The sequence below is a fragment of the Zalophus californianus genome, chromosome 4, assembly GCF_009762305.2.
Source record: "Zalophus californianus isolate mZalCal1 chromosome 4, mZalCal1.pri.v2, whole genome shotgun sequence".
In the NCBI taxonomy this organism is placed as follows: Eukaryota; Metazoa; Chordata; class Mammalia; order Carnivora; family Otariidae; genus Zalophus; species Zalophus californianus.
Window position 1 is genome coordinate 15,135,659 of NC_045598.1, and position 26,691 is coordinate 15,162,349.

Below are 26,691 nucleotides of genomic sequence, written 5' to 3' on the forward strand. Positions count from 1 at the left end.
CAGCTTTAAAATTTCATGTTTATTCATATTTTTCAAAATATATGTACATAAAAAAAGGAAGATTTACAACAGGAAAGATTGCCTTACATGCAACACAGATTCCAATGAGCTCATGATGGGATCACACATGATTATGGATCTACTTCAAGCCAATCTTCTCCAGTCCAGTTCGCAGCCACGCACTGTGAGGCTGCAGATAAGATCCCAGGAGACAATCCAATTGGAATGAATCAAACAAATGTCTTTTGCCTCTGGCAGCACTCAAAGGGGCCAGAAGATATACACCAAAAAGTTTAAGACAATTAAAATGTCAAGTGCCACAGGGAGGGTAAATGATAACCGGAAATCAGTATTTCCCAAGTAGAAAGCTAGTACTATTGAACACAACTGCACGATACTAAAACAAATACAAATGAGGAAGGGTTAGGTAGTCGGGCTTCATTTGTTTTTTTTTTTTTTTTTTTTTAAATATCCCAAAAAGGAAGTCACTTTTTTGATATCAAAAGTGCTGTGGAAAGAAAGGAGGGGGAAAAAACCCACAGATGAATCTGGAATTTAGTTTATTTTAGCAAATTGTATGTTTTCCACCTTAACATTTCTACATTAGCAATGATGTAACTCTCCAACATTTCCTTATAAAAAAGGCAAACTGGAAATGACAACTCAATGCTCCAAATATTAAAAAATATATTTAAACATTTGATCAAGAAGATTTTATATGTTTTGGTTTTTGGTACACAGGTGACACCAGAAATCACAAATTCAATATATTCCTGTATTTCCCCTTCAGTCAAAAATCAAGTATGTGGAGGGAATTTGTGCTTGTGGTTGAGGGAACACAATGCCCTGGGCCAGTGAAAAATACCTGGAAATTGACCAATGTGAAAGTAGCCCAAAGGAGTCACAGGTCTTCAGAACTTCATGAAATCATAACGTTTTTTGGCTTATTCCCAAAGCTAAGATGCCTCTGTATTTATATAATTGGAGAGAGAGGGTTAGTGGAGTGGTTTCATAAATAAGATTAATTATTATAGCTATAACTGGAGTCTCCAGGCAGAAAGCTTTACAATTCAGTCAGTGCTATATACTGCCTCTTTTTTATTTCCAGCACCTGACCAGCATCCTATTCTTGATGCTTTCTACAAATATAAAAATCTTTGCAGCTGTTTAGATAAAGCTGGAAGGGAAAAAAAAAAAAAGCCAAAGCTGACCATAAAAGAGGGTTGGGGTGGAGGGAGAAAAAATGACAAGTGTAGATTATACAGTTCAGGAAAATCCAGAGTTATAGCAGAAATTAAAATGACTGAGGGAAGGGGCAGGCACCAAGAACAGCACCTAAAGCTAACAAATGCCTAAACTGGTTTATTTATATTCCCTCCCCACAATGTTCATAGGGGAGGGAAAAAAATGTAATTTTAAAAGCATCAAAACTAAAACAAATGCACACTGACCTTAGAAAATAAGATTCTGAATTTTATGATACCCTTTTTTTTCCCTATAAAATTTACTTTTTTGCTTTGAAAGATCTCTTCATGTTGGATTTGCCCTTGCTGGGCAATTTCACTTCCTTTCTCACACTGGCTGCAGGCTTCTTTGAAGAGCCACCACTAGGTTTCTTGATGACTGAGGATGAGGGTCTGGCTTTCTTGGCAGGAGTTTTGGCCTTGGGAGGGGCTTTCTTGGGCAGGGGCTTCGCTTTCCCCCGCTGGGCAGCTGGGACTTTAGGTGCAGGCTTGGACCCTCTCTGCTTCACGGATGCAGCCTTTACAGATGACTTCGCTGGGGTTTTCTTCTGCAACCTGTGAGAACCAAAGAACAAAGGCCATCACTTAGTACTTGAGAGATTCATTTTGCCAGGATGACCAGATATTTTGCCACAAAAGATCTAGCTCAGATAAAAAGTCACCTACGTAAAGAACAGGAATGTGATTATTTTTAACTAGAACCTTTATTAAAATTGTATAAAAATTCAACCGATTCATTGAAGTCTATATATAATTCATGATGTTTTTACTAACGAAATATGGGATTATTTTTCTTCGAATAACCAACAAACTATGGATATACATACAGTATTTACCAAACGGTAAATTACATATTCACAGGGCTTCCTAAGTTCAAAGTCCCTGAATTTTCAAGAAGACAAGTTAAATGTTACACCAAGAACTTTCTGAGAGGCATCTTGAATTAAGTCGCTATTACTATTACTGCCACTTTTAGCTCTAAGGTAGAAAGGCCTCCCACACATCCATACCTCCTCTTAGGTGGAGGCTCTTCATCGTCAGAGTCTTCTTCTGAGGAGTCATCCTCCTCTTCATCCTCATCTCTTGAGTCATCTAGCTCTTTCTTTGGAAACAGAACTCCTGGGCTATGAAAGAAAGAAGGAAAGAAAAATTAGGTAAAATCAGGTCAAAGAGAAGTCCCACACAGGACAAGGGAGAAATGTGAACCTAGGTGCTCTTCCCTGGACATTCCACTTCTTCCTGCCCTTCCAAATGCTATGTTACAAGTATCAGGTTACAGTTTAACTTATTCTGAACACACAAAGTTATAACAAATCTATAAAAGTCCCAGGCCATACCTCATTCCCTTCCTGCTGCCATTTAATAAAATTAATTCTTAATCATTGACTTACTAAACAATTATTTAAGCTCCTGATGTGTGGCCAGCACTGTATTAGCCACTGAATATATATATAGCACTGAACTGTCTAAGGCAGCAAACAGATTGCACAGCAGTACATTTTTTGCCCTAATAATAGCGGCAAAAGACCTCGAAATAATATAAAGGCTGAATCTCTTCAAAGTTTTAGAGAAATTCAGCAAGGATTTTCTAATTTTCTTTGTCCTTACTGATAGAAATCTTTTCTTTTTTTTAAAGATTTTATTTATTTAATTGACAGAGAGAGAGAGCATGAGAGGGAACACAAGCAGGGGGTTGTGGGAGAGGGAGAAGCAGGCTTCCAGCTGAGCAGGGAGCCTGATGCAGGGCTCGATCCCAGGACCCCGGGATCATGACCTGAGCCGAAGGCAGTTGCTTAACCAACTGAGCCACCCAGGTGCCCGTTACTGATAGAAATCTTGATCCCATTGATTAATAATTCCTTAAATTATAACATTTTACTTTTATTTTTTTTAAAGATTTTATTTATTTGACAGAGAGAGAGACACAGCAAGAAAGGGAACACAAGCAGGGGGAGTGGGAGAGGGAGAAGCAGGCTTCTTGCTGAGCAGAGAGCCTGATGTGGGGCTCGATCCCAGGACCCCGGGGTCATGACCTGAGCCGAAGGCAGACGCTTAACGACTGAGCCACCCAGATGCCCCAAATTATAACATTTTATATGCTTGACTTTAAGAATTTAATGTTTGAAAAATTCAAATAATATGCAACCAACCAAGTACCACCTACCTAGGCTTGTACACAAGGTACAATATAAGAAACTACACTATACTCTTGCTAAAATAGGGTTTTAGTGGTACATGTCATGGCACTTTACTAGAAATGAAAGTATAAGAAGGCCATTGCATGGGTACACAGGACAATGCTTGGTCCATAGGAGGTGCTCGATGTATTTTTTAGTGCAGTAATAAAGTATAGATAAAAAAAAGTTTTCAAGGAAATGGCCCTGTGTCTATAGTAGGGAGAAGGCAAATTAGGATTCTTGGAAGCAGCCAATGCAATGCTCTCCTTCCTTGAATGATGGGCAATTTTTTTTTAAAGATTATTTATTTATTTGAGAGACAGAGAGTGAGAGTAAGAGAGAGCAGGAGCAGGGGGAGAGGCAGATGGAGAGGGAGAAGCAGACTCCCCGCTGAGCAGGGAGCCTGACACATGACTCGATCCCAGGACCCTGAGATCATGACATGAGCCAAAGGCAGATGCTCAACCAAATGAGCCACCCAGGTGCCCCGAATGATGGACAATTAAAACATACCTAACCCTCTAATAATCTTCTTGTCATTATCATTTACTTAATAAAGAAGGAATGAACATAAAAATGGCCAAAGATCTCAAAGAATTTAATGCTTGATTTTAAGAATGGATGGCTAACAGTAAGCTCTGGCAGGATAGCCAAAATCCCCCCATTCTTACATGAAAAGCTTTTACTCTAACACAATACTGCCTTAGGTAGGGGCACCTGGGTGGCTCAGTCAGTTAAGTATCCAACTCTTGGCTTTGGCTCAGGTCATGATCTCGGGGGTCATGAGACTGAGCCCTAAGTCGGGGTCCATGCTCAGTGTGAGAGTCTGCTTGAGATTCTCTCTCCCTTTCCCCCTCCTGCTCATGCTCTCTCTCTAAAATAAATAAATAAACCTTAAAAAAAAAAACCCACCCCAGAAAACCAATATTGCCTTAAGTAGTCTTTATTTTCAAGTAGAGCAGTAATAAGTTAATAAATTAAGCCCAAGCCTGTAACCTAGAATCAGATTTTAAATTACAATGACCAACATTTCACATTATGGGCTAGCTACTTACCTGGGGTAATAGGGAAAACAGAGCTGGAAGGTGCCACTAAATCCTTTGCCAGAGATCTGTTCCATCCACCCATTCTTTTCACATTTCTGCAGAGTTTTCTTCAGCAAATGCACTGAACAAAAAATTCAGATATGAAGAAAGTTGTTTATTCAATTTGATAATTCCCTCAACTACAATCAGTTATACATCAATTTACTGTCCTGTCAAAATACTAGTTGACATGTGCTAAGGGAATTCTTTGTGGTCAAAAGGATTAATAATTCACTTAACAATTAAGTGCCCATAAATTTGAAAATGTTAAATTGTCACAGCAAGAGATTTTAGAGACCACTAAGTCAAGTTCCTCATTTCACAGAAAGGAAAACAGGAGCCCAGAGTGACTTGCCTTACAGTGGCACAAAAATGATTAACAGCCAACTTAAAACTAAATCTTTCATCTCCATTCAAACATCCACTGAATACCCATTTGTACTAGGAAAATCATCTAGGAGAGTATCAATAAAGATCAACAAATAACAGAACAATACCATGGATTCTAAAGGCCTCACTGATTCTCATCTTTCATACAAAGACACATCAAAACTACATTTTACGGTAGTGTCCAAAAAATAGCTGCAATATCAGTGAAACAGAAAAGGTTAATAACCAACTTCATCTTCTCTTCTAATACTCAACCAAAAGGGAAAATAATGAAATGGTCTACAAGGGTCAGTATACACAGTAAACACAATACATATCTTAAAGAAGGAAGGAAAGATAAAGTCACACACAGCAGTTTTCAAAGTAACGTATGAAAAAAATGACCAGAAAGCATTCTTCCATAACATTAAAAAATTCATACTGCATATATGTTAAAGGCCACTATTAAGATGTCAAAATTACTTTTAATTAAAATGATAAGGTCTAGTTTGCATTCTGTTACTTACTTATTTTCCACATTCCTTGCCCTACACCCCTATGCCTACGCTAGTCGCTCACTGAGAAAATACCCAGCCTCACTAAGCCCTATGTGATGGTGCTGCTAGGGTGAGGCTTTTAATCTCAAATCACCACCTGACAGGGTAAATATACTTTACTGAAAAAGAGTATTTTCTGTTTTAGGGCTTAAGGCAATGAGAAATAACGTAAGTCGTATTTAAAAACACCAGCTTGGTTTCAAGGTGAAATTAGATGTTTTAGTAAACATTCAGAAAGGCAAAAAGATACTATATTTCAGAGGTGTTCTGAATCAAAGATTTATCTAAATTACAACAAAAACAAATATGAAAAAAACCTTTACAGCAAAGTAAAATCAAATCCTGATCTTCAATAGACATTGTAAATTAAGGATAAGCCTTGATCATTTGTTTTTCTTTTTGTAAATAATAAATTTGTAAAGTTGTTGTTCCCTCTTGGTTTTCACAGTCGATACTTAATGCTTTGTCATTAACAGCATGAGCTCTAAAATTTTTCACAAGATAATTCCCCTGATCCTCGTTAATGCACACAACTCTGAGTCTTACTTTGATAGTTAGAATTGGTCCCTGGGTGGTTCTCGAGGACATACTTCTTCAGAGCAGTGGTGGAGCAGGTCTTCGGCTCATTCATGGCAGCAATGGCAGACAAGATTGCATATTCCATCAGGCTTCCACCAAGCAGGGGTTTCTCCCCTGATTTCTTCAGCTGTTTTCCAAGGAGGAAGAGAAAAGCATCAAGACAACACTCTCCCAAAGCAGGTCAAGACAAGACTCCTCTGCACCAGGTGGGTCGGAGTTCCTGCATTAGCACAGATATGTTTTACAATAAATTGTCAGGTTAGGGACTTTCTCTTCCCACTCATCAGGTATTCAATCTGACTGAGGAGTCCCAACCCTCCTCTGGATATTTCCTCTTTCCATTTACCCCTCCATCCAACCTAAAACAGCAACAGCTACCCTAACTCAAACAGAGTAACAGCTCTACACCAATAAGCAAGTTAACTTGTTATGCCCCAATAAATAAGATACTTTAGAGAATACTTCCTTTCTCTCAATCTGAAAAATGCAGTAGTTAAAAAAATAATAACCTTTTTAATCCTGTAAGGAAAGTAGCAAAGGAAAAGTTTAATAAATACTTAGGGTATCATACAACAGAAAATTACATAGCATATTCCAAGGTCAAAAGGATGGGGAACAAAGAACAGCACCAATAAGCAAAAAGGGTAAAAGAACAAACTTAGGTATGGTCTACAACAGAGATTCTCAAAGAGTGGTCTACAAACCCTATGGGGTTCCTGAGACTCTTTCAGAGGATCTGCAAGCTCAAAAGTATTTTCATAATACTACTAAGATGTGATGTGCCTTTTTCACTGTGGTGACATTTGCACTGATGGCAGAAAAGCAATGGTGGGTAAAACTGTTGCCACCTTACCATAAATCAAGGAGGAGACACAAAAATGTACCAACAATTACTGTATTCTTTATTGCTATGCACTTGTGGTTTAAAAAAAAGTCAATTTCACTTAGGAATGCCCTTGATGAAGTAGCAAAAATTATTTTATTATATCTCAACCCCAGTGCATGTCTTTTTGATATTTTATGGTATGAGATGGGAAGAACACATAAAGCATGTCAGCTGCATATGGAAGTATGATGGTGGTCTCAAGGAAAAGCACCCCCAGTGATTGAGTTGTGAGCTGAACTAGCTGCATTTTTCATGGAACACCCGTTTTTATCTGATGGAACAACTAACAGATAAACTATAGTTATTTAGGACTTGGGCATCTGGTAGACATTTTCTTGAAAATGTATTAAATAATCTTCTCCCTTCAAGGAAAACTAACAGTACTTGTTACCAAGCATAAAAAGCAATTTTTTAAGAAAAATTTTAAATCACAGAACACTTGTATTTATACCATGGTGAGCCTGGCAATTTCCTAGTACTTAAACATTGTTCTGATGAGGTCAGTGGGTAATATAATGTTACTTTTGTTATTGTTTGATGAAATGTGATAATATTTTAATAACCTGCATAATTCAGTGAACCACTGTTTTCCAAATGATCATGTTATGAAATTATGCATGGTTAGAAGATCCACTCAAAGTTCAAGACCAAAAGATTTTAAGGCAAGAATACAAAAAGTTCACTGATACGGTCTCAGATTCTAACATGGCAACTAACCTTTAAAGAATTACCACACAATCAGTTAATGTAATACACAATTATTAACAGAATAAAGGACAAAAACCACATGATCATCTCAAGAGACAGAAAAATCATCTGACAAACCCAACAGCTGTTCATAATAAGAACTCCCAAGAAACAAAGAGGAAAATATTTTCTCAATCTGATTAAGAGGCATCTACGAAAAACCAACAGCTAACTTAAGACTTGATGTTTTTCCCTTTAAGATGGGGAACAAGATAAGGATGTCTGCTCTCATCACTGTACTGGAGGTTCTAACCAGTGCAATTAGGCAAGAAAAAAGCAAAACAAACATCTAGATTGGAAAGGTAAAATAGTCTTTTTTTTTTTTTTTAAAGATTTTATCCATTTATTTGAGAAAGAGAGAGAATGAGATAGAGAGCATGAGAGGCAAGAGGTTCACAGGGAGAAGCAGACTCCCTGCTCAGCAGGGAGCCCGATGTGGGACTCGATCCCGGGACTCCAGGATCATGACCTGAGCCGAAGGCAGTCGATTAACCAACTGAGCCACCCAGGCGCCCCGGAAAGGTAAAATAGTCTTTATCTGTAAACAATATGACTCTTTATGTAGAAAATCCTAGGGAATCCACAAAAAAATCCTAAGGAGCCTACAAGAAAACTACCAGAACTAGTAAATGAGTTCAAAACTGAATCCATATAAAATCAATAGACAAAAAAATTACCAATAGACAAATCAATTATTTTTCTATATGCTAGCAATATCTAAAAATGAAAGTATTTCCATTCATAATAACATGGAAAAAGAATAAAATACTTAGGAATCAACTTAACAAAAGAAATGTAAGACATTTACACTGAAAACTACAAAATGCTGCTGAGAAAAGTTACTAAATAAACAAGATAGTCAGTGTTCATGAACTGGAAAAGTCAATATTATAAAGATAATGATTCTTCCCAAATTGATAGAGAGGTTCAGTGCAATCTCTACCAAAATCCTAGCTGGCTTTTTTGTGAAAATTGACAAATGGATCCTAAAATTCATACAGAAATGCACAAGACCTAGAATAATCAAAACACTTTTTAAAGAAACTATATTTTAATATTTCCCAGTTTCAAAACTTACTGCAAAGTTTTCAAAGTTGTAGTCATCAAGACAGTGTGATCCTGGCATAAGAATTCACATATAGGGGCGCCTGGGTGGCTCAGTCGGTTAAGCGACTGCCTTCAGCTCAGGTCATGATCCCAGGGTCCTGGGATCACCTCCCTGCACAGCAGGGGAGTCTGGTTCTCATCTCCCCCTGCTCTCTCTCGCTCACTCTCTTTCAAATAAATAAATAAATAAAATCTTAAAAAAAAAAAAGAATTCATATACAGATCAATGGAACAAAATTGAGAGTCCAGAAATAAACCCTTAACAGTCAATTGTTTTTTAATAATGATGCCAAGGCAATTCAGTGGACAAAGGACAGTCTTTTCAATATACAGTGTTAGGACAATTGGATATCCACATGTAAGAACATGAATATTTAATATCCTTACCTCATATCACAAACAAAACTCAAAATGGATAGACCTAAACGTAAGAGCTAAAACTATTTAAAAAACTCTTAAAAAAAAAACCATAGGAGTAAATCTTGTGATCTTAAGTTAGGTGATGATTTATTAGCTACAACACCAACAGCAGAAGCAATTTTAAAAAATGATAAACTGGCTTTCATCAAAATTAAATACTTTTGCACTTCAAAAGATACCATTAAGAGGACTGGAAGCGCAGCCCCCAGCCTCGCACTGGTGTCGGATGCGAGAGCCTGCGCTTAAGAAATCAGTCATTAGAAACATTCAAGCAAAGGTTGGACAACTAATTTTCTGGAACAAAAGGAAACTCATGCATCAGAAAAGGTGACTAATAAACATACCAATAGAATATGGCTGCACAAATACCAGAATCTGATCAGATAAAACAGTTTAAGGAATTTCTTGGAACCTACAATAAACTTACAGAAACCTGCTTTTTGGATTGTGTTAAAGACTTCACAACAAGAGAAGTAAAACCTGAAGAGACCACCTGTTCTGAACATTGCTTACAGAAATATTTAAAAATGACACAAAGAATATCCATGAGATTTCAGGAATATCATATTCAGCAGAATGAAGCCCTGGCAGCCAAAACAGGACTTCTTGGCCAACCACGATAGAGAAGTCCTAATGGATGGACTTTTGATGAAAGATTGCCAGCAGCTATTGTGATGGAAATGAGGATTCATCTGATAGAATCCCCTGAAAGCAGTAGCCACCATATTAAACTGTCTGTCCTAACTTTGGCAAATGGAAACAACTGGAGAAACAAAATTGCTATTTACCAAGAATAATCAAAAGAGGAGGTCTTATTGTTGAATGAATATAGTAAGATGCAACATTTGTTGAGGCCTTAAGATTCAGCAGCTTGGTAATTTCATCAGAAAAATAAACCATTGTTTCTTCAATTGTGACTGTTAATTTTAAAGCAAAATATGTGTTCAATCATGTATGAGAATTTTTTATTACTAAAAGTAAAATAAATGGAAATATCACTGAGCAGTTGTTTATACTATATATATAGTACCATAGTATTCTGACTGGACTGTGGATACGTTGAAATGTTTTTCAATCACGATCATCCTCCAAGTATTCCTGTTCATTCATGTCTGCCTCAAATTGCTGGTAAATACATAAAATAGTTACCTGCTAATCATTTCAACGCATGATCATTTCTTGCCTCCCTTCTTGTGTCAGGGTGGCCATTATATATTCGTATCCTAGCCATATTTTTCATATGTCTACAGGAAACATCCCATCTGAGACTACCTTGTGAATGTGTAAGAGTTGACTAGTATGCTCTAGTGGAGACTGTGTTTTGTGTTTTGTTCAAAAGCTGAGTCCAACATGAATGATTCTCAGTCCAACATTATACAGTGTATTCTCATCCATGACGTGTGATCAGTGCAATGAAAAGTGAACTGAAGTTAAAAAAAAAAAAAGATACCATTAAGAAAGTGAAAGCACTGACCACAAATTAAGAGAAAATATTTGCAAATCATGTATCTAGTGAGGAATTTGTATCTAGTTACATAACTTGTATATCTCAATAGCAAGACAAATAACCCAACTTTAAAAAACAAGAAAAGGAATTAAAGAGACATTTTACTAGAAAAGATAAATGTCCATTAAGCATATGAAAAGATGGAAGATGGTCAAGATCAGCAATCATTAGGGAAATGCCAACCCAAATCACAATGAAATAGCACTCTATATCCACCAGTATGGCTAGAATTTTAAAAAGACAGTAACAAGTGTTTGCAAAGATATGGAGAAACTAGAACCCTCACAACTTTGTTGGTAGGAATGTAAAATGATGCAGCCACTCTGGTAGTTTCTTACAACATAAATTTACCATATAGTCTAGCAAGTCCACACTCCTAGTTATATATCCATGTGAAATAAAAACGTGTCTGCACAAAGATTTGGATGTAAATGTTCATAGGCAACACTACTCATAAGAATAAAAAAGTGGAAATAACCCCAATTTTCATCAACTTGTGAATAAACAGAAAGTGTTAGATTCATACAGTGTGATACCATGTGGCAATACAAAGGAATGAAAGCACTGATTCACGCTGCAACATGGACAAGGCTCAAACAAGAGTATGCTAAGTGCAAGAAGACAGACACAAAAGACCACATATTATATGACTCTTTCTATATGAAATGTGTAGAAAAGGCAAATCTACATAAAGAGAAAGTCAATTAGTAGGTTGGCTGAGGATGGGAATGGGGAGAGACCAAAAGTGGGCACAAGAGATCTTTTTGGGTGATGAAAATGTTCCAAAACTGGATTGTGGTGATGGCTGTACAACTCTGCAAATTTACTAAAAATCATTGAATTATAAATTGTAACAAAAAAATGAATGAATTTTATGATATATAAACCATACTTCAATAAAGCTATTTAAAAAATTATCATTTGTTCCAACGCTTGGTTTCAGCTCAGGTCATGATCTCAGGGTGGTGGTTGGGCTCCGCACTCAGTGCGAGGTCTGCTTGTCCCTCTCCCCTCCCTGACAGTCCCTCCCACCCCCTACATGCTCAACAGCTCTTTCTAATAAATAAATAAAATCTTATTTTTTAAAAAAAATTATCATCTGTTGAGTTCTGGTATAGTAACAAAGAATAATATCCACAACTATTTGAAAATTATCTTAAAATATTCCACACTTTTCTAACTGTATTACTATGTGTGGTGAAAAAAAAATTTTTTTTTTAAGATTTTATTTATTTGACAGAGAGACAGCCAGAGAGGGAACACAAGCAGGGGGAGCAGGAAAGGGAGAAGCAGGCTTCCCGCAGAGCAGGGAGCCCGACGCAGAGCTCAGTCCCAGGACCCTGGGATCATGACCTGAGCTGGAAGGCAGACGCTTAATGACTGAGCCAACTCAGGTGCCCTGTGTGGTGAATTTTCTTCATAGATATAACCCAAAATGTGTTGAACAGATACCAGCTGTCTTCTCTTAAGCAAAATATTAAAGACATTTGCAAATTTTTAATAAACAGTACCTGTCTTCTCAATTTTTTTGTTTTGGCAAATATAATTATTTTTCACACAAAAATTATTTATGCTAATGTGAAATTTTTTTTAAAATTAATATTTAAAATTTCGCTCAGTTTTAATTTCTAATACAGTAAATATTGATAGGTATAACCTACATAAAAAAAAAAACCTCTTGGGGTCCTCAAAAAATTATTAGAGTATAAGGAGGTCCTGAAATCAAAACTTTTAAGAACCACTTCTCTAGAATCCTTTTTATCCTCTAACCTGGAATGTCCCAGAAGCACCTTTGCCAGTTATTTGTTCTAACTGGCCTCTCTCTACTGCTCTCTGCAGAGCATTCTTCAACAGCTGAGGCCTGCAGAGAAAACAGAAGAATAGTGATCAATATATCAATGAAGGAGAGATTTGAAGAAACAAATCTAGGGTGATTTCCTGAACTATGTTCTGATTCTTATTACATGTGGTACTTTGTTAAAATGGACAATAAAATAAAGTACTGGCACCCTTAACACAAGTGGCATTCTTTTTTCTTCGAGCAAAGAAGTGAAGTCATTATCCAGATACAAAGAACCATATACCACACACAACCAATTTCCGAACTTCAGGGCACTCCAAACACCCTCCGTTTATTCCATCAACCACAATGGCAACCAAACTATGTAATCAAACAAAGCATGGGTATGTTTAAAGTCCCATTCAACACTGGAATTCTCTGAGGCAAAATTCCTAGATTTTTTAAAAAGTATGTAACACATTAACAAAAAACAGAGGCATTTTTTACACACCAGTATGAGGGTAGCTTAATAAGATATAATTCCCTGGGAAAGAAAATTGGTTGTTCTTAACATAGTGTCTCTGTCTTAAGAGGGTTATAGTTTAAAATAAACAAACACCACTAGGTCATCAAAACCAAATGTCAGGAAAGAAGAAACTGAATGTCATTAAAAACATAAAACGGGTGCCTGGCTGGCTCAGTCCAAAGAGCATGAAACTCTTAATCTCGGGGTTGTGAGTCCGAGCCCCAAGTTGAGTGGAGATTACTTAAAGGGTGAATCGTATTCTGAAAGTCTGGAGCTGTGTTATGTCATAACTCTCAAAAATTACTAGAATGCACCCAATGAGCAGAATGTCATGAGAGTCATTTGAAACTGGTCAGTTGCTACACAGATAGAAAAAGATCAGTGGGGCAGCCCACTGAGGGGCAGAATAATGAGGGCCAAATTATCATAGGAGGTGTTTCCCTGAGGTCTGAGATCTTTCTCTGGAGAAGAAATTTTCAATTTGTATCTAACCACTGAGCATTACAGGCTGAGGTGACACTAGAGTTTTTAATGACATCATCTGTATGCTTAGGGAAGAAGAATAGAGAGGATCCCATGTTCTAACAAGATGCTAAAGAGTGGGAACTATCCTATCTAATCTTGTACATCCCTGACACTCCAGATGAAGAAATTCCCAATTAAAAAAAAAAATCACAGTGAAAATATTTCTAAGCCAGTGCTATTCCCTTCAGGATGAATATGATTTATGCCATGACCCAAAACACATACACACCCACACAGAGACACAAAGTCCTTCATCCCACAAACATTTACTGAGTATTTATTATAGTCATACAGGAATAAACAGAGAGACCTGGTCACTAAACTCCAGGAATTTAACAGATGATGAATATACAATAATCATGGTAAGGATCAAGGTTGAAGTATGTGCACAGAGCTTTGGGAATACAGCTGAGGGAGTGATTTAACTGCCACACACTGTTTCTATTAGTTGCTCTATAAGGCAGACTGCTTAAAGACTGGTTTCCAATAGGGGATCACACCGCTTCAGTAAAATACTGACACCCCCGTGGGGAAGAATCTTCTTTACCGAGGTTCAGGTGCTCCCAGAATGAGATCAGTTAAATCAGTTCCCTTCTTAACATTTTTGTTTTCTCAGCAATCTTTATGCCAGCATAAACTTTTGTCCTGGGCTTTTAGGAATCAGAGTTCTATCACTCACTCTATCTTCCAATAAAACCATATTTTTACCAACTGCTTCAAAACTTCTCAGAATGGACCATTCTTTCACCACTGCCATAACCTTAGTATCAGCTACCATGCCCTCCCTTCTGGGCACTGTGCTGCTTTGTTTTCAGAATGCATACCACTATTAAGTCACTATACCTACAAAGGCCATCTTTATGATGTTACTCAACTGATCAGGTGGCAGATCCTAATGCCTCAACCCAGCTTCAAAGCCTTCCATGATGTAATCTCACTCCTTGTTAGTCTAGATGCAGTCAGACCCAAGCTCCTTTTAGCTCTCAAAAAGGAATGCCAACTCCTGCCTCTGAAATTTTCTCATGAGGCTCCTTTAGGAATGCCTACCCCACTCTACCATCCATCTAAATTCTATATTCTTGGGACGCCTGGGTGGCTCTGTCGATTAAGCGTCTGCCTTTGGCTCATGTCATGATCCTAGGGTGCTGGGATCAAGTCCCACATCGGCCTCCTTGCTCAGCGGGGAGCCTGCTTCTCCCTCTGAATGCAGCTCCCCCTGCTTGTGCGCGCTCTCTCCCTCCCCCGACAAAAAAATCTTAAATAAAAAAAAAAATTCTACATTTTTCTAGACCTAATCAAGCCCCATCTCTTTAACTTACTGCTAATTCCCAGGCACAGTTCCCTGTTCTGAAAAATTCTATAGTCTGTATCACACCATTTTGCACTTACTAAGGTGCCAAGTGCTGTTTGAAATGCTTTACACGTGTGGAATAAACCAAAAAATACAACAAATCCAAAAAATAGGTACTATTATTGCCCATACTTTACTGATGGAGAAAAGCTGAGTGACACAGAAAAGTCACTTCTCCAAGATCACACAGCTAGGCAGTGTAAGAACCAGTTACAAACTTAGGCAGTTTGATTCCAGGTTCTACATTCTTTTTTTTTTTTTTTTAAGATTATTTATTTATTTATTTGACAGAGAGAGAGAGAGAGAGAGTGAGAGAGGGAACACAAGCAGGGGGAGTGGGAGAGGGAGAAGCAGGCTTCCCGCCAAGCAGGGAGCCCGATGTGGGGCTCGATCCCAGGACCCTGGGATCATAACCTGAGCCGAAGGCAGACGCTTAATGACTGAGCCACCCAGGCGCCCCCAGGTTCTACATTCTTACTCACTATGCTATGCTTGCACTTTCCAATATAAGACACCCAGAACAGTGGAAAAAGCAAGAAGTGTGAAATTGAAAGACAAAATAAAGTTCTGGCTTTACCAGTGAAGAGTCAGGTAATCCTGGGTAAGCAAAATGTTTATTTTTAAGTCTATTTTAAGAATCATAGAAAACAGTATAAACAAAGTGTTTTATAAAGCCCTATACATAAGTTTCAAGGGACTTTTTATTATAACAATTTTTATTATTTTATTTTTTTAAAGATTTTTATTTAATTTGACAGAGAGAGACACAGTGAGAGGGAACACAAGCAGAGGGAGTGGGAGAGGGAGAAGCAGGCTTCCCGCTGAGCAGGGAGCCCGATGTGGGGCTCGATCCCAGGACCCTGGGATCATGATCTGAGCCAAAGGCAGATGCTTAACGACTGAGCCACGCAGGCGCTCCATAACAATTTTTGTTTTTAATTAGATAATTATACCAGTTTAATTAGAAGCAGGGAATAATGGGTGATTGCTGAGCGCTGTGTTTCTCAACTGTGAGAAAATCAGTTTGCATTGGGGGATATAAAAATGAAAGCCATGCACAGAGAGAATCAAAGGTAAGTGATGGAAGACAAAAATGCAGCTGATAGTAGCAAGGATTCTGAATTGCAAGTATCTAAATAAGAAAGTTACATCAGTCTGTTAGAAATGCATAAATGGGGCGCCTGGGTGGCTCAGACCCTGTTCAACAGGAAGCCTGTTTTTCCCTCTCCCTCTGCCCTTCCTCCCTGCTCGTGCTCACTCTATCATGCTCGCTCTATCTCTCTCAAATAAATAAAATCTTAAAAAAATAAATGCATAAATGGAATTAAGAAGATCAAAAGACTCTTGAAATTACTTAGTGTTGAAAATGTTAAGAATCTAAGGGTCACCAAGGAGATTAAAAAGTTTAGAGAAAAGGGTGCCTGGGTGGCTCAGTTGGTTGAGCGACTGCCTTCGGCTCAGGTCGTGGTCCCGGAGTCCTGGGATGGAGTCCCGCATCGGGCTCCCGGCTCGGCGGGGAGCCTGCTTCTCCCTCTTACCTTCTCCCCTCATGCTGTTTCTCTCTCTCTCTCTCAAATAAATGAATAAAATCTTTAAAAAAAAAAAAAAGTTTAGAGAAAGGTATAGGGCATACAACGGAATCTTGGGCTATGTTCTTATTTTGGTGGAGGCAGAAAGAACAAATCAAAGAGAGTATGAAGTTATACCAGACACAACGATTCCTAATTCATGTAGTAGAATGGCCCTTGAAAGTTTATTTTTAAAAAAGATTTATTTGACACAGATTGAGAGAGAGAGAGAGCATGCGAGTGCTCGCACATACAAGCAGCGGGAGCAGCAGAAAGGAGAGGGAGAAGCAGGCTCTCCACTGAGCAGGGAGCCCAATGTGGGGCTCAATCTCAGGACCCTGGGATCATGACCTGAGCTGAAGAGACCATGATGCTTAACCAACTGAGCCACTCAGGTACCTCTACCCTTGAAAGTTTCTAAAGGTACCTTCTTAGAATGAACCCAAAGTCTCTATGTAAATCCAACATGCCCAGTTTTTTTTAAAATTTTTATTATGTTACTCACCATACATTACATTAGTTCTTGATGTAGTGTTCCATGATTCATTGTTTGTGCATAACACCCAGTGCTCCACACAGAATGTGCCCTCTTTAATACCCATCACCAGGCTAACCCATCCCCCCACCCTCCTCCCCTCTAGAACCCTCAGTTTGTTTTTCAGAGTCCATCGTCTCTCATGGTTCGTCTCCCCCTCCAACTTACTCCCCTTCATCATTCTTCCCCTCCTGCTATCTTCTTCTTTTTCTTTTTTCTTAACATATGTTGCATTATTTGTTTCAGAAGTACAGATCTGTGATTCAACAGTCTTGCACAATTCACAGCGCTCACCATAGCACATACCCTCCCCAATGTCTATCACCCAGCCACCCCATCCCTCCCACCCCCCACCACTCCAGCATCCCTCAGTTTGTTTCCTGAGATTAAGAATTCCTCATATCAGTGAGGTCATATGATACATGTTTTTCTCTGATTGACTCATTTCACTCAGCATAACACCCTCCAGTTCCATCCACGTTGTTGCAAATGGCAAGATCTCATTCCTTTTGATCAACATGCCCGGTTTTTAATTTAGGATTGCAAAAAATCATTGCTACCAAATTAAGGAGGTGACTTGCATATTATATAAAAAAATATTACCTTTTTAAAATTTAATTTTTTTTTAGAGACAGAGAGAGCGGGGAATGGAAGAGAGGCAAAGAGAGAGGAGAGAGAGAATCTTAAGCAGGCTTCACACCCAGCACGGAGCTCCACATAGGGCTCAATCTCACAACCCTGAGATCACGACTTGAGCCGCAATTAAGAGTGGGATGCTTAACTGACTGAGCCACCCAGGCACCCCTAAAAAATACTCTTTAAATATAAGAATCATATTTAGCACAGTGTAATGCTCATACAATGAGAATGACGTTGGAACTGAGACTGATAATATTAACATGAGCACTTACTACATGCCAGGCACTGTTCTAAGTGCTTAACGTGTACTAAGAGATTTGAGGCTCCTAACACCTTATTTTGATACACTGCTTATCAATGAGAAAACTGAGACACAAAGGATAACTTATTTAGTGATACCAAGCTAGAAAATGACAGAATCAGGATTTAAACCTAAGGGTTCCAAAGTCTGTGCTCTTAACCACAATGCTCTACAGCCTCTAGTATATGGGAGCAGGAATTCACGTCTCATTTCACATGCTCCAGGAAATAGGCTCTTTATAGAATGGCCAGGTGAAATGCCCACATTCATTCGTTCACTCATTCAACTAATATTTATTGAGCATCTACCATGTGTTAGTCTTGGAGGAAACAGTAGTGAACAATTTAAATAAAAATCCTGGCCTTCAGGATTCTGACATTTTAATGGGGTAGACAGGTAATTTTAAAAAGGCCAGGCAGATGTAGTATATGTTAGAATGTGATGAGTGGTATAGAGAAAAATAAGGCAGAGAAGTAGAATTCTGAATGCTGGGAGAGGAGGGAAAGGTTGCAGGTGTATTTTGGGTGGTTCCATCAATCAAATCCAGTGTATGGGCCATGTCTGGACATCGACTGGAACAAACCAACTATAAAAAGTCATTTTGGAGACAACTGGGGACAATGAATATGGCCTGCATATTGGTTATTAAGAACTTAAATAGTATGATGGTTATGTTCTCTCTACATTTGTATGTTTTAAAGTTTCCAAAATTAAATGATCAAAAAAAAAAAAAAGGAAGGCCATCAAGGAAGAGTCAAAGCATTCTAATGATGACATTAGAGTAAAAACCTGAGGGTAGTGAAGGAGTGAGCAAGGGGGTCACGGGGAAAACCATCCAGGCAAAGGGAACAGCAAGCATGCAGACTCTGAGGCCAGTTAAGTGACGGAAGGGTAACAGGGGTTTGGTCAGAGACGCAATGAAGTGTAGTGTCTTGTATACTGTTTTAGAGACTCTGGCTCTAACTCTGTGGGGGTTGGGAAGCCACTGGAAGATCTGAGTGGCAAGGTGATATGATCTAACTTACATTTTTGAAAGTCCCACTCTCACTGCTATGTTAAGAACACACTGAAGGGGAGGGAGCATGAGAGGTACAGTTAGGAAGTTCTTACTCTAATACAACAGAAATGATGATGGCCTGGAAGAGACTAACAGTGGAGATAATGAGGTCTGTTTATCGTAATATCTTAATGCCAAAGCCAAAGTAATTGCTTACAAATTAGATGGAGGTGTGGGATAAATAGAAGAGACCAGCACAAGACCAATGTTTCTGGCTTCAGCAGCTAGAAAGATGATGTTGTCATTCACCGAAGTGGAGAAGATATGGAAGACACAGAGTTTTTTGGGGAGGGAGCCAAGAGTTCAGTTTTGAACATGTGAAGTTAGAAACACAAGTAGTGATAGCAAATAAGCATCTATCCATGTGAATATGCAACCAGGAGGGAGGTATGGGCTAGATTTATGTAAAATTAGGAGTGTATAGATTTGACAGTGAAAAGAATTACCAAGAGAATGTGGACAGAAAAGACAAGAAGGGAGCCTGGCTGGCTCAGTCAGAAGAGCATGAGACTCTTGATCTCAGCATCATGAGTCTGAGCTCCACACTGGGTGCAGAGATTACTAAAAAACAAAAACAAAACAAAACAAACAACTTAAAAAAAAAAAAAAAGACAAGAGGCCTAAGGTCTAATCCTTAGGAGACTGAGAAAGAATGACTAGTGAAGTTGGAAGAAAATCAGAAAGATAGGCTGTCCTAGAAGGCAAGTGAAGAAAGTAAAGAAAGGAAGTAGAGGAGTCCTCGACTGTGTTAAATGCCCATGAAAGACCAGCAAGTAAGTTAAGGACTATGAACGGACTACTAAAATTTACAACATGGAGGTCATCGGTGACACTGACAGGAAAAAGTAATTCAGGTAAGGTGGTTGAGAGTAAAGTGTGACAAAGTGGGTTTAAAGAAGTAGGAGGGGAGAGGAGTGCCTGGCAGGCTCAGTTAGTAGAGCATACAGCTCTCAGGAGCATGATCTCAGGGTTGTTGAGTTCAAGCCCCACACTGGGTGTAGAGCTTATTCAAGAAGAATAAATTAAAAAAAAAAAAAGGGCAGGAGACAGAAAATTGTAGACAGCAAGTACAAATAACTCATACTTTAATACTGCATTTTTCTTGTTCTTTTGTTTGACCAAGTTTAAGTATGGCTAAATTGTCATGTTAACTCTATGTATGACAAGACTCCACTACAGTCAGAGGTAAAGAAAATTATGGTTTCACAGAAGTAAAAGGAGAAAGGGTTTCAAAAGAAAAAGTTACCATTATTAAGGTCACAGGAAAAGGTCTTCAGGTTTGTTACCATTTATGGGTTGGTAACCCATCTATTATCAGACACATTTTGTTTCAACATAAGATGATGACAGGAAATGTTCCCAAAGATGAGAAGTGGAGTGAAGTTATGCTGCTAGCAATCACCTGTCTCCTGTGAGTAGAGTAGTATGGTAAGGAAAAAAAAAAAGCTGGGAGAAGATAAGGTCTCCAGTCACCAGAGAGTAAAGCGATAAACCTGAAATGTGTTACCATCTTTAAATGCATCATACATACGCATTTCTAGCTCACAGCTCTGTCTGCGGTCATACTCAGGGTAGAAAAAGCACGAAAAAATCAGGATATTAATTTCAAACTTTGTGCTTCTATGATTCCTTTCGTACCATTTCACTGACTCTTTAATTGGGCACTCTGGAGATCACTAAGTGCTTTTCTGAAAATGTGGTGTCTGGGCTGAAACTTCAGCAATTCTAATTGCAATGCCTCAGTAATGCAAGTAAATACTGGTACTAAACAATATCAGGACAATGTGCCTGCAAATAAAAATCACAGAAATGACCCCCAATTGAAGACAATTCTCCAAAACTCATCATAACAAAGATCTCACATAAACACACTCAAAACACTAACTCTGTGAATTACAAATTTAAACAAATTAATATATCTGCACGAATCCACAAATTAGCACGTGACAGTCTAAATGATCAGTCTAGATATTTTTAAGTAGCAACATTTTTGGAAATGAATTACTACCAAAATTCTCCCACAATTCTACCTTAAATGTTTAAATGAAGAAGATACTATGCTATGTCTCTGTAGAGGTTATAGAAACCCGAATCCTCTTACGTTTCAAACTCTAAATAAAAAATAATGCAGGGGTGCCTGGGTGGCTCAGTCGTTAAGTGTCTGCCTTCAGCTCAGGTCATGATCCCAGGGTCCTGGGATTGAGCCCCGCATTGGGCTCCCTGCTCTGCGGGAGGCCTGCTTCTCCCTCTCCCACCCCCCCTGCTTGTGTTCCCTCTCTCGCTGTCTGTCAAATAAATAAATAAAATCTTAAAAAAAAAATAATAATGCATACCAATCACCTCATACCAACTGAGAATAACTAATATCAAAAAATCAGAAAAACAGGGGCGCCTGGGTGGCTCAGTTGGTTAAGCATCTGCCTTTAGCTCAAGTCATGATCCCAGGATCCTGGGATCAAGCCCCACATTGGGCTCCCTGCTCAGCGGAGAGCCTGCTTCTCCCTCTCCCTCTGCCTGCCGCTCTGCCTACTTGTGCTATCTCTCTGTCAAACAAATAAATAAAATCTTTAAAAAAAAAAAAAATCAGAAAAACAGGGGTTGGCAAGGATATGGAAAAATTAGAACCCTTGTGCACTGTTGGTTGGAATGTAAAATGATATAGCTGCTGTGGAAAACAGTATGGCAATTCCTCAAAAAAATAACCAGAATTATCGTATCATCTAACAATTCCACTTCTGGGTATATATCCCAAAGAACTGAAAGCAGGCTTTTAAAGAGATGTTAGTGTATCACTATTCATAAGCAATGGCCAAAATGTGTAAGTCAACCCAAGTGTTCATTTTTTTAGAAAGACTGATTATGAGAGAGAGAGAGAGAGAAAGAGAGCGAGCCTGCACGCACACTAACAAGCAGGGGGAGCGGTAGGCAGAGAGAGAAGCAGGCTCCCTGCCAAGCAAGGAGCCTGATGTGGATTTTGATCCCAGGACCCTGAGATCATGACCTGAGCTGAAGGCAGATGCTTAACCGACTGAGCCACCCACGGAGCCCCCAAATGTTCTCCTTCTTGAATATTTACTCTTTATCCTTTCTCATGAGAAAAGGGCTAAGGCAGTAACACAGACATCTGTACTTTAAAGTCTATATCAATGGCTCATACCTGATGTCCACTCTAAGTTTAGGGTAATACTGAGACACGTATTTCCTGATGAGACTGTAAGACGCTTCTTTAGGTTCACAAAGGCGAGTAAAGGCCAATGGGAGGATATCCTCCAACTTTACTTGTGGCTCTGGATCCACTGCAGAGCTTCTGTTCTGAAATATAATATCAAAAATTATCATCAGTACAGAATATAGAGTTCTCTGTTCAAATGCTTCTCTATTCAACTCAAGGGCTTTCCTAAATTGACTGCCAAATCAACTAACTTGTAGAAGACTATCACTTTTTTCAACATTCAAATAAATATACCACAGGAGTATAATGGCATTTGTGTGGCAACTTATTTGAGATAAGAACTTCAGATTGAAAGTTAAAATATGTATAAAAATGACAAGAGGGGCACCTGGGTGCCTCAGTCAGTTAAGTGTCCGACTCTTCCTTTCGGCTCAGATCATGATCTCAGGGTTGTGAGATCAAGCCCCAGATTGGGCTCTGCATTGGGTGTGGAGCTTGCTTAAGATTTCTCTCTCTCTCCCTCTGCCTCTGCCCCTCCCACTCAAAAAAGAAAAAAAAAAGAAATGGTAGACTTTAATTAAAGGTCCTAGTCTTTTCTTAGCCTTTTTTTTTTTTAATTTTTTATTGTTATGTTAATCACCATATATTACATCCTTAGTTTTTGGTGCATTTTTTTTTAATTTTTTATTGTTATGTTAATTTTCTTAGCCTTTAATACCAAAGAATGAAAAGGATCATGCAGCACCAAAAAGCACCATAAAAAAGTTCATTTCATTCAAAGTTTTAGGAAAAAAGTACAAAAATCTTTGGAGTTGCAAAAACACAGATGTATAGTCATGATTTTACTTACTGACATAGAGGAAATACTACATATTTCACTTTATTATTGTACAAATACTTTCCACAAATGAAATTATGTATCTCAAGGTGGAAAAGTATTAGTATGTACAAAAAAGAAAAGAAAAAAGAAAAGAAGAGGAAAAAAAGAAAAGAAAAAGGCTCTGGGTATAGTTTTGAGGTTAATAATGGGTAAAGAGGTACTCACATGCCCCTTTTAGTTTAACAGACATTTCATTAAAAGCAGTACAATTCATACAGCTGCCCATAATTCAACTTATGGCAGTTAAGTGCATGGGCTCTGGGGTTGGAGTGCTTGGATTTACACACTGCCTGTTTTCTACTCATTAGCTGGCCGAGAGTGAGTGAAGGCCTTAGGAGAAAGGCTGCACTCTGCACGGTGCTGGCACACACTGAACACTCAATGCTGCTATTTTTAGTGGAAGAAATAGTTTTACAGTGCTCAAACTGTGGTACAGACTTCTTACCTTTCTGTTTCTGGATTTCTGAGGTGTTTTTCTTGATTTTTGGACCACAATAAAACTCCCAGAAGCACCTTTTCCTTTTACCTAAGGTAAATTAATTAGTTACAATAACCAATATTTTAAAATTATTCTGGTATTAACATTTTAACTTTATACTAGTCCAAGCAAAGTACAGGGCATGGTGATACAAGAACTAATGTAAAGTGCTGTTCAACCCTTCAGAGAAAAAAGAACAATGGATAGACTGAAAGACTTGGGACCGCATCCTATTTATGGTATCATCCAGCCATTCAATATTGGACAACCCCGTGAAGTCTCTGAGCTTTTGTTTCCTCATCTATGGAACTGGGACGGATGCTATTGTGATACCAGGTTAAATAATCTACAAGCTTTCCACCCCCCCCCCCCAAAAAAGTACCATGAAAGAAGGGACAATCTCTTGGGGAAAATGAGAAAACCTCTATCTTGAAAGGAAGATCATTCCTTGGCAAAGTATACAGCCTGCTGATCTCAAACTACAGTGCTTCCCAGATTGCCCATTAGTGATTATTAGTGCACATGGGAAGAGTTATCTAATTAATTCTTAGCCACCCCATATGGTATGTGTAAGTCTTACCACATATTTCCACAGTTTACAAAGCACTTTCATAGAACTTTAAAGCTGATTGGCACTAACCTGATTCCTCCACACCTTAGCTTTATTTGTGCTACTATGAATGTAGCAATCAAGCTGAAATGCTTTCAGCCTATAAACTGTTGTTTAAGCATCAAACTGAGGTCAGCCTACGAGGCAAGAATAGGTCATAAACTATATTTCACAAAAAAAAAAAAAAAAAACAACCAAAAAAAAAAAAAACATGAAGCCAGCTCATAAACTGTGCTGACATACACTATGATAGAGGACAAGTCTTTGGTTCTCAATACATTGGTTAGATAATACCTTTCAATCAGTGACTATTTTAAAGGCCATATGAATACCAGTTATACACCATTTTGAGAAAGCTGTACCGTTAGCTCCACAGCAGGAATCTGCTTTACTCACTGATTGGGCCCCCAAGCACCTGGCACACAGGAACAATATATATTTGTGGAATGAAGTACTTGTTGAAAGTTCCTAATCAGAATTTAAATGCCTTAGTGGCACAGAATTCTGTATTAATCAAACTGTGCAGGAAGATATGAAAGAAAAGGCAACAGGACTCTTGGAACAGAGTTAACTAGGTTTTGAACCATTTTTGCCAGTACCATGGGAACGTGGTAATCACTGGACCTCTGAAGAGGATTTAAGATAAAGTCCATTCCAACTTTAAATTTTTATGATTCTAAGCAGTATTTTGATGTACTATGCAAAATAACATGTGTTTATGCCTGAAATCATTACTGGTTTTAGTACTAGTCTCAATTTACTCAGGCTTCTCTGATGCTCCCAACAAGCTTTAATATTGTTAAGTTAAAGTGAACCTATTTACAAATACATAACAGTAACAAGTCCAGTCACATAACAGCCTTTAAAACTAACACAAGACAAGAATAATTCTTTTTTCCTGCTGCAATAAATTGATTCCTTAACCCCACATTTTATATCTTTATTTTCAGAACTACATATCTCAAGCATTAAGTGGCTCCCAAAGAAAATCCAATTATGGGGCACCTGGGTAGCTCAGTTGGTTAAGCATCTGACTCTTGATTTCAGCTCAGGTCATGATCTCAAGCCTTGTGTAGGGCTCAGCGTTCAGCGTGGAGTCTGCTTAAGATTTTCTCCCCCGCCCCTCTCTGCCCCTCCTGCCTCCCACCCCCAGTTCATGCACTCGTGCTCTCTAAAAAAATAGGTAAAGAAATAAAATTTATAAAAGTACAAGGAGCACCAGAAACAAATTACACTATCAGAATGCTTCTGCTCTCCGAACAGTTAACTTATCAAAGATAACTGGCACACCTGTGATTCTGAAACCTAGTCTCAAATAATAAAACTAGGTTAAGCTTAAACATTTCATCATCATGTTAATTTACAAAAGAAGACACAAAAAGCCTAAATGTTATTGTGGACTTACAGTTAATACATGTTGAAATGATCTTATCCCCAATAATTGTTTAATACCTGTTTGATGACACCTCTATTTAATTCTCTTTTCAGTGCTTGTTTAAGGAGGTAGCCCCTTCTCTCCAGCTCCAGAGAAGGGTACTTATGAATAATATATTTTCGAATAGCAACCACTGATGCACCACTCTTCTGGAAGCATGCCTAGAAAACAGATTTACCAAACCATACACATTAGTTTATACCGGCTGCTTTTCATTAGACAGAGAATCTGATGACATATGTTTTCAAAATAAATTATTTTGGAGGTGAACTTGACAAAAGACAATAAAAATGGCAGAAAGAATGAATAGTCTTTCAGGTAACTTCAGTTCATCATGGTTGTTGAGAAATACAGAAACAATCTTTTTGCAACAATTTTAACTTAGTTGAAGACAAGCAAAGAGAAGATAAAACGTGAACAACATTCTGTGTGTCAAGGAAGAACTTTCCATTTTAATTCTATTCTATATTTAAAAGACAGATCTCCAGCATTAAAATGAAGAAAACAGAACATTTCTATTACTATAGGATTGTAGATCTGGTTCATTTTCTGGAATGAGCTTTAAGCATACCAGGACCAATGTTCTCTGTAGGCTTTATGTGAATGTCAGCAGAGAACATTAGCGAAGATAATCTGAATCAATGGCATAAAACTGGTTTACAGATGGCAAAATCTTAAGCAAAGTTTTGGGCAACAATGAGGGCATTCGATTGTGACTTAAAATGCCCTCTTCTGTTTCCATCCAATTTATCTATATTCCATTTGATTAATGACCATGGAAGACTTAAGTAGGTCATTAAGTAATGAAGGTGGCAAATTTTTTTTTCAAATGCTTTATATTTTGAAGCACACCTAAGGAGCATCTGTTATTTACCTAATGGGCTAGTCCACCAATTTTGTGTTGCCATTGTCTATAAACTGAACGTGGCTCTTATTCATTCTCATTGGATAAAGACTTGATTGAATGTTATTTTACATACTTTGACAATAAAGAAAAATTGTACAACATAAAACAAAATTGTGTTAATATGGTTGACCGACTTCAAGTATCTCTGATCTATTACAACCTATTAAAGTTTACTCCTGATCTTTTAAGAAAATTCAAAGAAAATCGAGCAGAAAAGAACTCTCTAATGCTAAAACAATTTTATGCTCC

General features: G+C 38.1%; 2 protein-coding genes across 14 annotated transcripts in view; one reads left to right on the forward strand and one right to left on the reverse strand.

The window, feature by feature from the left end:
* HP1BP3 (heterochromatin protein 1 binding protein 3) overlaps positions 1–26,691 on the reverse strand; it is a 39,560-nt gene continuing 12,869 nt past the window's right edge. For all 13 annotated transcript variants that reach the window (XM_027604198.2, XM_027604192.2, XM_035727114.1 and 10 more), the window contains 8 exons: positions 25,553–25,696; positions 23,458–23,538; positions 22,118–22,272; positions 12,449–12,539; positions 5,979–6,138; positions 4,477–4,588; positions 2,255–2,368; positions 1–1,799 (listed from right to left, as the gene is read on the reverse strand). In XM_027604198.2, the coding sequence (XP_027459999.1) occupies positions 1,505–1,799; positions 2,255–2,368; positions 4,477–4,588; positions 5,979–6,138; positions 12,449–12,539; positions 22,118–22,272; positions 23,458–23,538; positions 25,553–25,696 (1,152 nt within the window). In that variant the 3' untranslated portion in view covers positions 1–1,504. The remainder of the gene's footprint in view (positions 1,800–2,254; positions 2,369–4,476; positions 4,589–5,978; positions 6,139–12,448; positions 12,540–22,117; positions 22,273–23,457; positions 23,539–25,552; positions 25,697–26,691) is intronic.
* Positions 9,044–9,919, forward strand: LOC113928185 (mitochondrial import inner membrane translocase subunit Tim9-like). Its single transcript, XM_035727117.1, has one exon. It carries the CDS (start codon positions 9,525–9,527, stop codon positions 9,792–9,794), a length of 270 nt encoding a protein of 89 aa, XP_035583010.1. The 5' UTR covers positions 9,044–9,524; the 3' UTR covers positions 9,795–9,919.

Coding starts and splice junctions, on each gene's coding strand:
- LOC113928185 (XM_035727117.1), top strand. CDS start 9,525: ATGGCTGCACAAATACCAGAATCTGATCAGATAAAACAGTTTAAGGAA.